The sequence below is a fragment of the Monodon monoceros genome, unplaced genomic scaffold (genome assembly GCF_005190385.1).
Source record: "Monodon monoceros isolate NGI ecotype Baffin Bay Population unplaced genomic scaffold, NGI_Narwhal_1 Super_Scaffold_18, whole genome shotgun sequence".
Lineage (NCBI taxonomy): Eukaryota > Metazoa > Chordata > Mammalia > Artiodactyla > Monodontidae > Monodon > Monodon monoceros.
This window is the reverse complement of record NW_021703774.1, coordinates 174,206,540-174,223,497: the sequence shown is the minus strand read 5'-3', so window position 1 is coordinate 174,223,497 and position 16,958 is coordinate 174,206,540. Positions and strand designations below refer to the sequence as shown.

At 50.6% G+C, this 16,958-nt stretch overlaps 1 protein-coding gene across 3 annotated transcripts in view; it reads right to left on the bottom strand.

Moving 5' to 3' along the window:
• The window catches only part of SLC2A5 (solute carrier family 2 member 5), a 66,340-nt gene extending 58,551 nt beyond the window's left edge, over positions 1–7,789 (bottom strand). For 2 of the 3 annotated variants that reach the window (XM_029231283.1, XM_029231284.1), the window contains exons 1-2: positions 7,768–7,789; positions 6,708–7,065 (exon numbers count right to left, since the gene is read on the bottom strand). In XM_029231283.1, the coding sequence (XP_029087116.1) occupies positions 6,708–7,065; positions 7,768–7,789 (380 nt within the window). Of the gene's footprint in view, positions 1–6,707; positions 7,115–7,767 lie in introns of those variants that run through there. The other variant, XM_029231288.1, reaches the window with a different exon arrangement.
• Positions 7,790–16,958: the final 9,169 nt, after the last annotated feature.

The window sequence follows — 16,958 nt, the reverse complement described above, 5'->3', positions numbered from 1 at the left end:
CTGGGTGGGTCCTAATCCAATGGGGCAGGTGTCCTTGTAAGAAGACGAGATTAGGATGCAGACTCTCACCGAGGGACGACCGTGTGAGGACACAGGGTGCAGACGGCCGCCTGCAAGCCAAGGAGAGAGGCCTCAGCGGAAACCAACCCTGCCTACACTTGGATCTCCGACTTCCAGCCTCCAGGACTGGGAGAGAAGGGATGTCTGTTGTTTAAGCACCCCACCCAGTCTGCAGGCTTTGTTAGGGCTGCCACAGCAGATGAGGGCAGATGCTCTCTACCAACTCTGGGGGAGAGACATGCCAGGGCAGGGGATGGCAGCCCAGCCCTGGGACACCCCCTGACACCCAGACCAGCAGAGCTGGGGGCCCTCAGCAGGCTTAGGGGAGGGGTAAACTGACAAATGCCCTGCAGACTGGTCATGAGCTTGGCTTTTGGAACTTGACATTCACTTTGTTCTTCAGTCGCTCCATGAGAAGTTGAAGCACCGCGGGATCAGGCGGTCGGTGAGCAGGCCGCGTCCCACACCTGGATTCCGTGGCATTTGTCAAGACGACCACGAGAGGCGGCCGGTGCCCCCGAGAGCAAGGCTCTGGCTTTCCTTCAGAGTTCCCAGTCTGCCCAGCTGGGGATCTTCTGAAACAACCTGTCCCACCAGTCAGGGAGGGGGACACCTGTGGTGACAGAGCCACTTTCACAGTCAGGGCTGGGAACACCCTTCCCCCTCCGCACCAAGGGCTCAAGGTCTGCTCAATCCACCGCTGGATTCCTGCACTCCCCCTTCCCCCAAACCTCACCCTTCCTACAGATCTCTGGTGCGGGGCGGAACCTGATGGGAAGGCCACAAGAGGGTCTTCTCCCCCAAACAGCAGAGCCTGGTCCACGTGCCTGGGGCCTATGGAAGGCATTGAATGTGACCATGACCCCAAGATGCTCTGAGAACGAAACTATCCGGCAACCATGTGCCAGTTTTGAAAGCTCTTGGGAGCAGGACAGAGCCGGGCCCAGGCCGGAGGGATGCAGCTGCAGGGGGCACAGCCTGGTGCAAGGAATCCAGGCCCGAGGAGGCCGCCTGGAGGTTTCTGCCCCAGCAATGGGCTCTTATTGTTATGGGTGGGGCAGGGGGCAGGACGTGGGAGTTCAGGGTGTCAGCCACCGGCCAGGCCACTGCGAGGTCGGTCACTCGGTAGCCCCGGCCGCAGAGGTGGGGAAAGGCGTCCAAGGGAACTTCTAAACACTCAGCCCCTGGCACGGGCCTCTGCAACCCTGGCTCTGTGGGTGCAAAGGAGCACTGTGCAGCGCTCAGGGACGCTTTCCTGCCCACCTGGGCCCGGGGTAGACTCTGACTCTGCCCCAGCAGGGTCAAGGGGCAGCCTCTGGTGCCGCAGCGGGTGTCCCACGGACACGCAAATGCAGCGCAGAGACCTCACTGCAGCAGGGCCCTCAGCAAACAAAGCCGGTTTAGCTCTTGTCATTTTGGGGAGCACTGTCTGACGTGGGGTGCTGTTCACACAACCACTGGGTTCACCCCCCATTCAGACACTGCCCACTTGGGGCCTTGTCACTGGGCCCCGCTGTGAGTGAGCCGGTATCTGATTAGAGAGCTTGCAGGCTCTCCCCTTCGGGGCCCACGGGTCCCCTTTTCTCTGTGCTGGAACTTCCCAATCCCCACAGCAGGGGTTTTCATGGTGAACTTGGGATGCCATAGACTTCTCTCTTCCTCCAGAGCCTCCAGCAAATGCCAGAGGGTGGGTGGGCACGTGGGCCGGGGCACACCTATCCCCACTTCAGTGGAGCCAGAAGAAACCCAAAGGCTGCTTGAGGCTGCCAGCTCGGCCTGGGCTCCACTTCTGACGTGGCGAGACGAGGCGCCCCAGCCTGACCTCCCCCCACAATCACAGGACACACCTGGCCCAGCGGTGAGGGGACAGTGCATGACCCTACTGTACTGGTTCAGAAGGAGCCCACCACCTTGCAGGGGAAGAGGGGCTGAAGACGGCTTTTGATAGGCAGGTCACCTTCTGCAGGGAGACAGACGTTTCCGTGCTTATCTTATCTGAAAGGAAGAGACCCCGCCCATAGCCACAGCAGGCTAAGCTGCACAGCCCTTTCTTAGGTGAGAACTGCAAACACGCGGTCAGCGGGGTGGACAAATTAGGAGTCTGGGATTAACATAAACACACACACTATATAAAAGAGAGAAACAACAAGGACCTACTGTATAGCACAGGGAACTATACTCAATATTTTGTAATAATCTATAAGGGAAAAGAATCTGAAAAACAATATAAATATATAACGGAATCACTGTGCTGTTCACCTGGAACTAACACGGCATTGTAAATCAACTATACTGCAGTCCATCACTAAAATACGTGGTGTCGGGACCGTGCCGCCTCCACAGCTAAGACACAGTAGAAAGGGACTTATCGCAGGGCTTTCCCTGAACACAGAATATTCTCACACTTTGAAAATGCGGCAACATCCAGAAGAGTCACCGTAGAATGCTGTCGGAATCAGGGGATGGGAAAGCCTTGGGTGAGACTTCGAGGAGTTCCAGGAGGTGAACGGGCAGATAACACCTTGACCAAGCAATCAAAGTGAACAGCACCGGGAACGGAACAAATCCAAGTCGCCAGCCACCACCAGGTAGGAAGCGAGAACAGGTTTCTGTGAGATTCCAGCCCAAGGTGCAGATCCTGAATCCACTCCCGAGGAAGCATCAGGCAACCCAGGTGAGGGAGGACATCCTACACAGTAACGGGCCTGTACTCTTCAAAAACACCAGTTGTGAAACACCAAGGAAGACGGAAACACTGCTCCCGACTGAAGGAGGATAAAGAGACATGAAAACAAAGTCCCTTTGCTATCGGCGACCTTATTAGACAACTGGCAAAACCTCAACAGATCCACAATCAGATTTTGTTTCTTACCAGACACACACACTCGTCTTTTTTTTAGTTGCTTTGCCTTTTTCCTTCTTCACATGACACAATCAGATGTTGGCACTGCTCCACGTTACTCTCTGCTTTGGGGAGGTGTACGTGGTCACGCAAGAGACTGTCCTTGTCTTTTGGAAATAAATGCACACTGAAGGATTTAGGAATTGGGGGCATCAGGTCTGTAACTTACTTTTTTTTTTTTAATTCTATTTTTGGCTGTGTTGGGTCTTGGTTGCTGCACACGGGCTTTCTCTAGTTGTGGTGAGCAGGGGCTACTCTTTGTTGCGGTGCGCGGGCTTCTCATTGCGGTGGCTTCTCTTGTTGCGGAGCACAGGCTCTAGGCGTGCGGGCTTCAGGAGTTGCAGCACATGGGCTCAGTAGTTGTGGCTCACGGACTCTATAGAGTGCAGGCTCAGTAGTTGTGGCGCACGGGCTTAGTTGCTTCCCGGACCAGGGATCAAACCGTGTCTCCTGCATTGGCACGTGGTTTCTTAACCACTGCACCACCAGGGAAGTCCCTGTAACTTATTCTTACATGGTTCCAGGAAAAAAATAATTGGAGAGGATAAGTAAAGCTAACATGGTAAAGTGTTAATGATGGGGGGAATCTGGAAAGTTAAAAATAAACGATTGTTGAATTATCTCTCAGTTTAAAAAATTATTATCAAGGCCAAGAGACAAGATGGAATCCTAGAAGGGGCACTGACCTTGAAGTTCTAACGCTGAGCCTCCTGCTAACAGCTCTGTGGCCTTGGGAAAGTCTCATCAGCTGTGGCTGGAGGGTGATCATCTCTGGGTGAGTCCCCTGGGTTATGCAGGATCAAAGCCTGATCCTTGCAAGACCTCTGGAGCCTGATGTGGTTTGTGATGCCAGGCAATTTCTCTGAGGATAAAGTCTAAGCTGCCCTCCTTCCCCAACGAGATAAAAGTCTTTCCGTAAAGGAAACTATGTCAGGCATTATGATGGGGTCCCAGGGGCCATGCAGGCGCTTTGTGGGAACTTGCCTGCGACTCTCTCCAGCCTCCTGCGGTGCATGGCTGCATTCCGTTTTATAGATGGCTTTTCCCACTTAACGTTGTATCATACCGTTTAAAAAATATATGACTTATAGAGTTCATGGCCAGTATTTACTGGCAGCATGACAGTTCTGGGTGGGGTGTAGTCTATAACTTACTGAGCCCCGACTTTTTGAACATTTAGGTTGCTTTCAAATTCTCATCACTGTGCTGGCTAACACTGCCACGCAAACTCCTTTGTACATCCAACTTTGCATGTAATTTGGTTTATCGCCTTAGACTAGATGCCTACAAATAGGATTGCTGGGATCGAGGGGTATGAACCAAATATTTTCTACGTGGATTATTCCCACTTACATGGCCAATAATAATGTTTATCACATTAGTATCCTGCCTTACTATTTTTTTCCCTCTAATTTAATGAGAAAATGGTACCTCGCTGTTGTATTGTTTTGAGTATTCATGCTTTTACTATTTCGTCAGAATGTCCTTTGTCCGTTTCTCAAGATATTTGTCAGTTTTTTTAAAAAAATCAACTCATAAGAACAGAGAGAGCAACCCTTTGTGTTGTCATATTTTAAAATATTTTCCGGGGGACTTCCCTGGTGGTCCAGTGGTTAAGAATCCGCCTTCCAGTGCAGGGGATGCGGGTTTGATCCCTGGTCAGGGAACTAAGATCCCACACGCCGCGGGGCAACTAAGCCCGTGTGCCGCAACTACTGAGCCTGCGAGCCACAACTACTGAGCCCGCGCGCCACTAGAAAGCCTGCATACCACAGCTAAGACCCGACACAGCCAAAAATAAATAAATATTTAAAAATAAATAAATAAAAATAAAATATTTCCCAAGACTGAAAGGTCTGAATAAGAGGACTGATTTGCAGTCATCTGAAATGGTTAGTGAGTGGGTGCCTGGGCTGCCAGAGGCTGAAGATGAGATTTCCCACGCCAAGAGGTCCTTCAGCAGCAACAAACTCATCCTCCAAAGAAAGACACTGAAGAGTCCTTAGCAACACAGTCTGGGAGGACCTAGGTCAATACATGAGCCTGTTGGACAGGTCTTACCAAGTCTCACACCAGCAACACGAGTGCTGACTTCTGACAGGGAGCAAACTATCAAAGTCCCTTTCTAGCTTGGATACAAGTAATTTTCTTTCTTTCTTCTTTTTTTTTCTTTTAAGAAGCAGGTGGATCACATTCAACGACAAGATGAACAATTTGCTTCCCTTTTATGGCCAGAGAAGGACACATGGGCTTTCTTAGGAGGCCTTCCCTAAGCATCACAGAAAACATCCCTAGAAGTGAAAAGAAAGGTTTCTTAGGAAATGTCTTTTCTATAGGAGCTGCACCAGGTTCTCTTTATCACTTGAAAAATACGTTGTATTCAGTATTTTTCAAAAGAGGGGGAAAAAGACAAGAGAATCTTGCAAAGAAAGTCTTGGGCTCCTATTCAAGTACACGTGAGTTCCACGCTGCCCACAACCAACCAGCCTGCCAAGGATGGGGTCTCCGAAATGGTTGGTGGGATCAGGTTGGATGCGGGAGGGTGGGAGGCAGCCCCGCTCTCTGTGGGTCTCTGCAGCACCTGAGGCACATCTGAATGGCTTGCTACAAACATTTTGACTTGAACAGCCGAGAAGCAGGCCGTTTAGTTTCCCAGGGACCAGCTGGCCTCCATCCAACAGCTCTGAGACCTGGAGGTCAAGTGACTATTGCAGGCTTGTGACCTCACTGTTGTGACACCCAGGTGACCTGTCTCTACCAAAGTGCTGACTATCTTCAGTCCCTTGGAAAGAACTCAAGTATTTAACAGAGAGGACCTATAATTAGGGCAGCATTTGGTACTCTTATCTGGAGGAAGGAGAAGAGGAAAGAAGTTCTATAAAATTCCTGCCTTGGGTTCACCAGAGGACACCACCAGATGTTTGAATCTTGAAATTACACCAGGAAGGGGCCAACCTTCTTCCACAGATGAGGGTTACTTGGATGAGACCCTTCAATGCCAGGGCAGGACAAGGCCTCGGTTTTCTCTACTCTCAGAGACTCCAGGCCGCTGGCTGCCCTCTTCCAGACCAGCCTCTGCCTCTGACCTCAATTTCAGAGTTGCTGAACTCTGGAAAGAAAGTAAGATCATCTAGAACAGAGATAACAAGAGATTGGGGCCTGAGGTTTAGAGATGAGCAAAGATAAACAAGACTGTCCTTCCTAAATTTTACAGCTGAAGCACTGCATCTGGCAGAGGGCTGAGTGGACGGCAGCCTGAGAGTGGCTGAATGCACCACACCTAACTCATCTCCCAGCCTGACCAGCTGCTTCCCCCGATCCCCATGGTCAGCAGAGATGGCAGGAACGCACTGAAGCAGGAGGCCAAGGGCCCAGAGTGGCCTCGCCAGCTCTCCAGGTGCTTCCAAGTTACCAGGGCCACGCTCTGAGGGCGAGCTCTGGCCCCTCCCACCCTCCAGGGGCTGCGCTGAGGCGCCCACCTCACTGGGAGGCTATGGCTGGGGCCACCTCAAAGGGGCACCCCCTGCGGCAATGTTCAGGACAAGTTCATCTCCCAGGCAAGCCTAGCATCATTCTGCTGGCCCAGGGCTGTCCCGGGACAGGAGCAGACACTGCCCGCTGGGCGCCTGGCCAGGGGTCCAATCAAGACGCAGGGCCCAGAGGGTGGCGAGGGCCACAGGGGCAGCAGACAGGATCCAGGCAGGGGTCACTGGACCCGAGGGAAAGCAGCGTCGCCGCCACCCACCTGACGACGTGGAAAGCCCAAAGCAGGCGGCCGTCTCCAGGGCCGCGCGAGGTGCGGACGATGCTAAGATACAGGTAGAGGGCGATGGCCACCGTCCAGAAGAAGGAGCTGGTGTTGGCGAAGGTGGAGAGCGCGCCCTGCAGCACGCAGTCCCACGAGGGGCCCTCGAAGTCCTGCAGCACCCCGTAGAAGTAGGAGGCGGCCGACAGCAGGTCGGCCAGCGACAAGAAGAGCAGCAGGCGCCGCGCCCGGCTGCGCAGGTCGGGCCACAGGGCATGCGTGGCCACCAGCAGGCCCGAGCCTAGCGCGGAGAGCGCGCACGATAGCAGCACCACGGCGCGCTCCGACGGCACCAGCTCTGTGGGAGGTGCGGGAGGTGGCATGGTCAGGTGGCATGCGGAGCGGGCCGGGGCCGGGTCGCCGCGTGCGGCAGCCGCCGCCGCCGCCGCCGTCTGGGCACAAACCAACGAGCCGCTCACATCCCGGTGCCCGCCCCGCCCGCGTCTCGGCCCCTCCCGGGCCCTCCAGGTCCGCCGCCCAGCGGCCCAGCGGCCACGCCCCGCCCCTGTTCCTAGGCCCCGCCCACTCCTCCCGCCACGCCCCCGCGCCCTCCACGCTCCACCCCGCGGCGCCCACGTCCGGACCCCGGCCGCGCCCCGCCCCCGCGCCCCACCCTCGCCCTCACACCACGCCCCTGCGTCCTCCACGCACCACCCCGTGGCCCTCACGTCCCGACTTCGGACCCGCGACTGGCCCCGGAGCCTTTCCCGCGAGCCCCACCCACGCCCCGTTGCCACGCCCCGTTGCCGCGCCCCTGTGCCCGCGTCCCTAGGCGCTCCCCGCAACCTCCGGCCCCATCCCCAAGTCCCCGCCCCTGACCTCCCACCACACCCCTGGCGCCCACGCTCCACCCTGCAGTCCCCACGTCTAGTCTGCAGCGCCGCATTCCTCCCCCCCACCCCCCACCCCCCGCGCATCCTCCAGAGGCCCCTGCTCTTGCCAGCCGGCTAGGACGTTCAGTCCTGGGAAGGGATGCACTGACAGTTTGGGCTAATATTACCTTCTTTCTTTACGGCCAGCATGTGTGCGGGGGCTGGCGGGGGTATCTTGTGGGGGTGGAGGCAGTCTTTCTACTGGTAGCAACAGCAGCTGTCAAAGTGATCCTCGTTCCTTAAGCAGCCATACCGGAGGTGTTCGCTGGTTAGGGCGGCGCTGGTTACTTCCTGAACGGGGTGTTTCCAACTTTTCTTACAATGAGCACGCTATTTTTTAAAATAAAGCTTATTGTGTGAAATTGTTTTAAAGAAATTGAAACATTAATTCCCAATTTTACTGGGTTTTCTTTTTTGAAAATTTCATTTTAAAAAATTTGGATTACCATTCACGTGCCGTAAAATTGGCCCTTTTAAATGTACAATCAGTTATTTATAGCATATACACAAGTTTGTGCAACCATCCTCATTATCTAATTCCATAACATTTTTATTGCCTCAAAAAGGAACACAGTCGTGTCAAAAGAGAGGTAACAGGTCCCAAGTGGTGTTGCTTGTGCTACGCGTCACCAAACCAAGACTTTAACCTGACTGCTGTTTCAAGCTCTCCTACGAATGTAATCTTAACCAGTCAGTCTGGAATTTCCTGGCCAGCACTAGTGAAGTAATCCTTCTGGTAGATCCCTGTCATCCCCCAAAGGAAGGCGACCTTGCCTGAAATACTCAGCTCTTTGCTAGACTCATTTCCTTGTCCCATCTCTTTCTGCCTGTAAAAGTCTTCCCTTTTGTACGGCGCTTCAGAGCTCCTTTCTATTTGCTAGATGGGACGCTGGGTGATTCATGATCGGTGAATAAAGCCAATAAGATCTTTACAATTTACTCAGTTGATTTTGTTTTTTAACAGTAGTCACTCCCCCCCCCCCCCCCCCCCAACTACTAATCCACCTTCTGTGTCTATGGATTTGCCTCTTCCGGGCATTTCACAGAGATGGAATCCAATAGGTGGTCTTCTGTGACTGGCTTCTTTCACTTAGCTTGTTTTCAAGGTTCATCCACGTTGTGGCATACATAAGTGCTTCATTCCTGTCTACGGCTGAATAATCCATACATTCCATTGTATGGATATCCCACATTTGTTTTTCCATTTATCAATTGATAGCCATATTTTGGCTATTATAAATAATGCTGCTATGAGCATTCATATACAAGTTTTTGTGTGGACATATATTTTCAGTTCTCTTGGGTATATACCTAGGAGTGGAATTGCTGGGTCATATGGTTACTCCATTTTTAACTTTTTGAGAAACTGCCAGACTTTTTTCCAAAGTGGCTGCACCATTTTGTATTCCTACAGCAATGTATGAAGGCCCTAATTTCTCCACATTCTCCTAACACTATTTACCATCTGCTTTTTGATTCTAGCCATCCTAGTGGTGTGGTGTTTCATCGCGGTTTTGATTTACATTTCTCTAATTAATAGTGATGTGGAGCATCTTTTCCTATGCTTATTGTCCACCTGCATATCCTCTCTGGAGAAATGCCTGTTCAAATCCCTTGCCTATTTTTAAAATGAGTTGTATTTTTGTTATTGAGCGATAAGAGTTCTTTGTATATTATGGATACTAGACTTATCAGATATGTGATTTACAAAAATTGTCTCCCCTTCTGTGGGTTGTCTTTTCTTTTCTTTTTTTTTTTTTTGCGGTACACGGGCCTCTCACTGTTGTGGCCTCTCCCGCTACGGAGCACAGGCTCCGGATGCGCAGGCTCAGCGGTCATGGCTTATGGGCCCAGCTGCTCTGCGGCATGTGGGATCCTCCCGGACCTGGGCACGAACCCGCGTCCCCTGTATCGGCAGGCGGACTCTCAACCACTGCGCCACCAGGGAAGCCCTGTCTTTTCATTTTGATAGTATGCTAGGAAGCACAAAAATTTTATTTTGACGATGTCCAATTTACCTATTTTCCCCTCTGGTTGTTGTGCTTTTGGTGTATTATCTTTGGTGTCATATCTAAGGAGCCAGTGCCTAATCCAAGCTCATGAACATTTACACCTATGTTTTCTTTCTTCCCAGGATGGCACAGCTTTGGTCACTGTAGCTTTTTGTAGTAAGTTTCGAAATGGGGAAGTGTGAGTCATCCCACGTTCTTTTTCTTTTTCAATATTACTTTAGCTGTTTTGTGCTCCTTGCAATTCAGTATCAATTTGAGAATCAGCTTTTCCACTTCTGAAAAAAAAAAATCCAGCTGGGATTTTGGTAGGGATTACATTGAATCTGGATATAAACTTGGGGGAATAATGCTATCTTAATAATATTAAATGTTCTTATCTATGTCCGGGGGATGTCTTTCCATTTATTTAGATCATCTTTAATTTCATTCAATGATGTTTTGTAGTTTTCAGTTTGCATTAGATTTGATTTTGCATGTGATTCATAAAAGGCAAAGTTTATCCTCTGCATAGATTATCTTTTTGCACCTAACTTTTAAAAACATTGTGTTATGAACTAGGCATACTGACAAGTACCTAAAACACAAATGTACAATCTGATAAATAATTATAAAGCAAATACCCACCCAGAGCAAGAAATACATTACCAGCCCACCAGAAACCTCCCCGCAAGCCTCTTTCTTCCCCCTTAGTCATTTTTTTGCTTTTCAAAAACCATTCATATATGCATCCCTAAACAAAATAGTATAGCTTGACTGTCATTGAACTTCTTTTTTTTTTTGGCCATGCCATGTGGCTTGTGGGATCTTAGTTCCCCATCCAGGGATTGAACATGGGCCCTCAGCAGCAAAAGCGTGGACCGCCAGGGAACTCCCTGAGCTTTATGTAAGTGGAATAACACCCTATGTTCCCTTTTGTGTCTTCTATTTTTTTTACATGTATTTTTAAACATTTTAATTGAAATAGTGTTGATTTACAACGTTGTGTCAGTTTCAGGTGTACAGCAAAGTGATATATATATATATATATTCTTTTTCTTACATTCCCTTCCATTCTAGGTTACTACAAGATATTGAGTATAGTCCCTGTGCTCTACAGTAGGTCCTTGTTATCTATTTTATATGTAGTATTGCGTATATTGTAATTCCAAACTCCTAATTTATCCCTCCCCCCACTTTCCCTTTGGTAACCATAAGTTTGTTTTCTATGTCTGTGAGTCTATTTCTGTTCTGTAAATAAGTTCATTTGTGTCATTGTGTCTCTTCTTTTTTTGCTCAACTTATTTTTGTGAGATTCATCCATGTTGTCACACGAAGCTGCAATTCTTTCATTTTCATTGCCATATAGTATTCCATCATATAAATAAAATATTTATTCATTCTACTGTTTTTGGACATGTTGGGTTGTTGGACAAGCAATGCTGGAATGAGCATATATTCTCTTTTAATCAGGAAAAAAGTTAGTAGGGACAATTCTCAGCAGCTGGAGCAAGCATATTCATGGACGTTGCTCTGCAGAGGTCGAAGAGCAGCTGCTTTCCTTCCAAGTCACTTAGGAAGCCCCTGACCTCCTCCTGAGAGGACCCCAGACCGTGAACAGACCCGGGCTGTCAATGAAGCCTCTCAGCTTTTTACTGGCCTGAATAGTTCTAAGCTTGGATTGTGCAACCAGCCTCAGCTTTGGCACATGGCCATGCAAGAGACTGGAATGGACTATTCCTGGATCAGAGTCATTTAATCCTTAGGGTATTGCGGGGACAACAGGGCACAGGAGAGGTCTTTTCTCAAGCATCTCTGTCACAGATCAAGCCAGACTATATCTTTACTGAGATGAAACCCCTTTGCCCACCTCCCCAGGTGAGCCCTTGGTTATTTTACAAACTAGTTTGGTCAAGAGAATGCTTGGTTTTCTCTGCACTGGAAAACAACATTCAAATAATGGTCACACTTCCCACTATAGGGAAAGAATGGGAAAGACATTCAATGATACAGCTTCAGATCGCTTAGATTTAAGCTTGATGCTAATTTTCCATAGTCCGATTGCACCGATATTGCCCGGATGGGTGCAGGGACTAAGCAGGAGGTGAGAATCACGACTCCCAAGTTGCTGGGTGCCCTTAAGCCACATAGTGTGGTGTCCACCAAAGGGAGCCAGGGGCTCCGGATGCCCTGGCTCTCAACAGAGTTCCCGGGCTCTGCTTTTCCCATCCCAGGACTGTTGGTCCTCCAGGGAGGCATGACCCAAACAGCAGACCCAGAAAAACCCCAGGCTCCAAGCTTCCACTGATGGTTCCCGCCCATATGGAACGCGATGTCCTATGAGCCATATTTTAAATTTCTAGTATCTCAGTCCTCCCTCTCCCTCTCTTTCCTTGGAGGAATTGGTAAGAAACCCAGACGGATCCTTCTTGTGACCCTGAGTCATCTCCCTAGTGTCTGCGCCAAGCCAGCCGGTCCTTGCCTGCTGCTGCATGTCCAATGTCCCAGAGGCCATGTCTAAAGGTCCTGGCACATCATGACAGGCCCCCTTGCCCTGCAGTAGCCCTGGCTACAGAACTAAGGGGCCCAGCCCCAGAGAGGCCCCATGGCCATGGCCAGCGGTTCGGGAGCAGATTGGCTTCTCCCCTGTCTTCCCATCCCAGTAACTGGCACAAGATTCTTCTCCTCTGACAACCGCAAAAGGGGTGGCAATTTGGAGTCTCTAAATTGGAGGGGCTGTAAATGATTTTCTGAGCTCAACTCCAACCTAAGTAACAAGGCATGTATGTGATTTTTAACACTAGAACAGAAGAGGGACTTTTCCTCATGTCACTGGTAGAAATGTGGGCTGGTCACCTTTCTCATTTCCCTCTTTGAAGGTAAATATGGCTCATCTTGCCGTTTTCTACGTAGGTACCACAGAAAGCAATGGCCGTGGAAAAGGAACCTGGTTCACGTGGGCCCTCTCCATACTCCCCGCTCCAGCATCCCCAAAGGAGGTAGTGCAACCCCTGGCACGCTCATGTGACCATTGGGCCACACAGATGGAAGACCAGGACAACCTGACCAGCCACGTTTGTGCAGTTGTTACCCATCAGGGTTCTTGGCCTCCTTGATCAATAGGAATTGATCAGAGGCCAGACAAGAAATTCAGGCGAAGCTTTACTGGGGCTCCTGCAGCAGGGAGGTTGCAAGAATAAGCAACAGGTTCCCTTGCTTGCTTGCTTCCTGGGGGCAGGGGGCGAGCTGGTTCCTTATATGGGGTGAGAGGAGGGGCGCGTCCAGGGGTCTGGCCAGAGGGTGGCTTAGGTGGTCTGCCCACGCCTTTGGTGATGGTGTGTGCAGGGGGCATGCGCAGTACCCTCTTTTTGCTCCCGGCTCTTCAGAAGTGGCAGTTGGATTTTTGGTCTTTTGTATCTTATTGTCCATAACAGCATGCACACAGCTATTTTTAGTCCCTTATAGTTTCTCTGTATTTTGTAGCTCGAGGAGACATTTGTCCAGGTGCAAACACTGTAGCAAAGGGTCCCAGGACCCAGCCTGTTGCACAGTCAGGGGCCTCTTCTTCAAGGGGCACAGCTGGTGGGTGTATTTTCCTACAGATGAGACACTTAGGTCTCAGTGAGATGTGTTTAAACCCTCCCCCCTCCCTCCGCCTTTCCTCTCCCTATCCCAAAGTCCCCAGCTTGCTGTGTACCCCGCCCTCCTGCCTCCAGAAACCCTGAAGACCCTGTTTCTGCCTGGCTCTTACATTGCACCAGCTCTCGGAGTAGCCACCACTGCAGTTCCAGCTGCCTGGGCCAAATTAAAGAATAGCCGAGCCACTGAAGGGAAAGTCTACTTTCCTCTGTACCTCTCTACCTGGGGACTCACTTTGCAGGTGGGACTGGCTGAAAGTACATTACTGGTACCAAGAGAGTGTGGAAGACCCAGGTTCTAGCCCTGCACCTCTGTCCTGGCCTCGTTGATGGGCAGAATTCTAAAGATCTCCCCACTCAAGATTCCTGTGCCCTGGTCATTTCATCAAACACTAACCTAGGTACTGCTGTGAGGGGATATTGAAGATGGAATTAAAGGCTTGTTATGGTCTGAATACTCTCACTCCCTGCCACCTCCACCCCTCACCAAATTCATATATTGAAACCCTAAACCTCCAAGTGATGGTATTAGCAGGTGGAGTCTTTGGGAGGTAGTTAGGCATAGATGTGGTGTGAGGATGGAGCCCCCATGATGGGACTGGTGTCTCTGTAAGAAGAGGAAGAAACACCAGAGCTTCCTATCTCTGTCATGTCAGGATACAGCAAGAAGGCAGCCATCTACAAGCCAGGAAGCAGGCTCTCTCCAGGAACTGAATCTGCCAGCAGCCTGATCTTGGACCTCCAGCCTCCAGAACCATAAGAAATAACTGTCTTCTGTTTAAGCCACTCAGTCTGCGGTATATTGTTACAGCAGCCTGAGCTAAGTCAGGTCCCATGTCAGTGGCCCCTTAAGATACAAAGATGATCCAGGCTAGCCTGAACCCTCTAACAGGCGGAAAGTTTTCTTTGGCCAGTAGCAGAAGAGGAAGTCAAAGAGGGTTGAAGCGTGAGGGAGATTCCATACGAGGGAGATTCCACGTGAGGACCCAGCTGCCAGCCGTGATGTTGTGAGAGGGCCTGTGAAATGCTGCTGGGGATGACAGAGACCCAAACACCGCCAGCCACATGAACGAGCTAACACAGCCGCCAACGCTGGAGTGTGGGACCCTGAGCAGAAGACCCATTGAGCCATGACGGACTTCTGACCTGCAGGGTCTGTGAGATAATAACTCGGTGCTGTTCTATAAGCAGCCAAGTTGGCGTAATTTGTTACAAAGAAATAGAAAACTAATACACCACATGACCCGAAGGGGCTCCTTAACCTTTCTAAGCCCCCATTGCCTCATCCAGAAAACAAGGACAGAAAATCCACAGGGCTGGGCTTCCCTGGTGGCGCAAGGGTTGAGAGTCCTCCTGCCGATGCAGGGGACACGGGTTCGTGCCCCGGTCCAGGAAGATCCCACATGCCACAGAGCGGCTGGGCCCATGAGCCATGGCCGCTGAGCCTGTGCGTCCGGAGCCTGTGCTCCGCAACGGGAGAGGCCACGACAGTGAGAGGCCCGTGTACTGCAAAAAAAAAAAAAGGAAATCCACAGGGTTGTGCTGAATAAGGGACTTTGAGGCTTGTAGACAGAACCCTGGAGATGGGGCTAAAAGGCCCAAAGTTGCTAGTTGTGTCACCTTGAGTGAGTTACTTAACTTCTCCTAGTCTCAGTTTCCGCACCTCTAAAATGGAGCCAACAGCAGCTATTTCCTTAGTAACTGAGGGGTAGCTGGGCTCATGGCCATCCAGCCAGAGACTACATTTCCCAGAACTCCTTGCAAGGAGGTGTGGTCACCTGACCAAGGCCTCACCAATGAAAGGAGAGTGAGGCATGTGGGCTGCTTTGAGGGTGGACCTTAAAACATGGCACATGCCCTCTGGGTCCTGCCACCTCCTATGACTGAAACAGTGAGGTGCCAGCCACACAGCTTCAACAAGCAGACGGGGAACATGACCTCCAGGATGGTGGAGAACGAAGATGGAAAGAACCCAGGTCCCTGAGCGAGGGGGTTGCTGAGTCACCCACTGACCTCGCAAGTGAGAGAGAAATAAACATGTGTTTCCTTGTAGCCTTGGGGGCCTCTTTGTTACAGCAGCCTGATCTCTGCCTTAACCAATTCAAGCAACTAATAGCTAGTCCCCCACCTACGAACCTTCAAGCTGCAAGCTTTCAAAGATGCGAATGTGCATTCAGGCGTGAGTGACACTGCAGCTTGCCCTCTGTCTCCTATTGCTGACGGCCCTTCAGCTCTACCATCTCCCACCTCCTCTCCCACCTCCAGTCAGTAACTCTTCTTGCCTGTTCACTCGATGCCAGCCCCTGGATGCCAGCTGTTGTACTGGACTACTGTACTTTTTAAGGTCCTGTATTGTAAGATTGAAAACGTTTTATTTTTTGTGTTTGTTTTTTATGTATTATTTGTGTGAAAACTATTATAAATCTATTAGAGTACAGTACTATATAGCCGACTGTGTTAGTTGGGTACCTAGGCTAACTTGCTGGACTTACGAACAAATTGGACTTACAAATGCGCCCTCGGAACAGAACTCGTTCGTATGTAGGGGACTTACTGTACAGGGAAAACAGGTCCAAGGGTGGCAGTGAAAACTTGGGGATGCCATGTAAGCGTTGATTAGCCCAGAGCCCCCTTTTCACCCAGGATTTTGTTTTGTAAAATGGAGCTATTATACAAATCCCAAGTGATTTGTCAGTGCTTCTAAATAAGTATTATTTAAAGAATATTCTAGCAGTTCAGTGAATCAAGGGATTCTAGTAATTTATTTATTCCACAAATATCTGTTGAGCCCCTACTAACTGGCTGAAGATATAACATTGAACAAAACAAAACACCCGCCTTCAAGGAGTTTTCCTGCTGGTCAGGAGAGAGATGATAAACAACCAACAAATATATAATGTGTCAATTAGCAATAAGTGTGGGAGAGAAGAGTAAATAATGGGGCACTGGCATGCTGGTGGGGGTGATGAGAGTGCTCTGTACAGGTGTGCAGAGATCTCCCTGATGGCGTGGCATTTGAACAAGATCCTGAACTGAGGGACTGAGTCCTGGGAGACCCAGGGGAAGAACATTCTAGGCAGAGGAAACAGCATGTGCAAAGGCCCTAGGGAGGACCATAGTCTATGCTGAGGGAATAGCAAGGAGCCTGTGGAGGGGGAGCAGAGGGCAGAGAGGCAGGGCGATCATGAGGGCCCCGTAGTCAACGTGAGGACTTCAGCATTTCACACTGAGCGACACGGGAGCTGAGCAGGGGCGTGCTGTGAGCTCCTTGTAAGGAATAAAGCCCGGCTTAGGGGCTACTGCATCATCGAGGTGAGGGATGATGGAGGCAGAGGTCATGGATATGTTCTAGACGCAGAGGTGATAGGGTTTACAGAGGGGTCAGATGTGAGTGTGAGCAAATGAGGAGTCAAGGAAGATTCTAGACTTCCAAGTGGAAAGTCGGAGTTGCTCTTCCCAGGAGGGAGCAGACGTATGGGGAGCAACGGCAGGAGCTCGGTTCTGGATGTGTTCCATTCCCTGGATGAGCCAAGTGGTGGGGGGAGGTCGGAATTCGGGGAAGGCCCTACCTGGAGATAGAAATCTGGAAGCAGTCGGTGTAAAGATCGTGTTTAAGCCACGAGACCTGAGAGCTCCCGGGGACCAAGTGCAGAAGAGACATCTGTGGAGGGAACCCCGGGCACTGCAAACTAG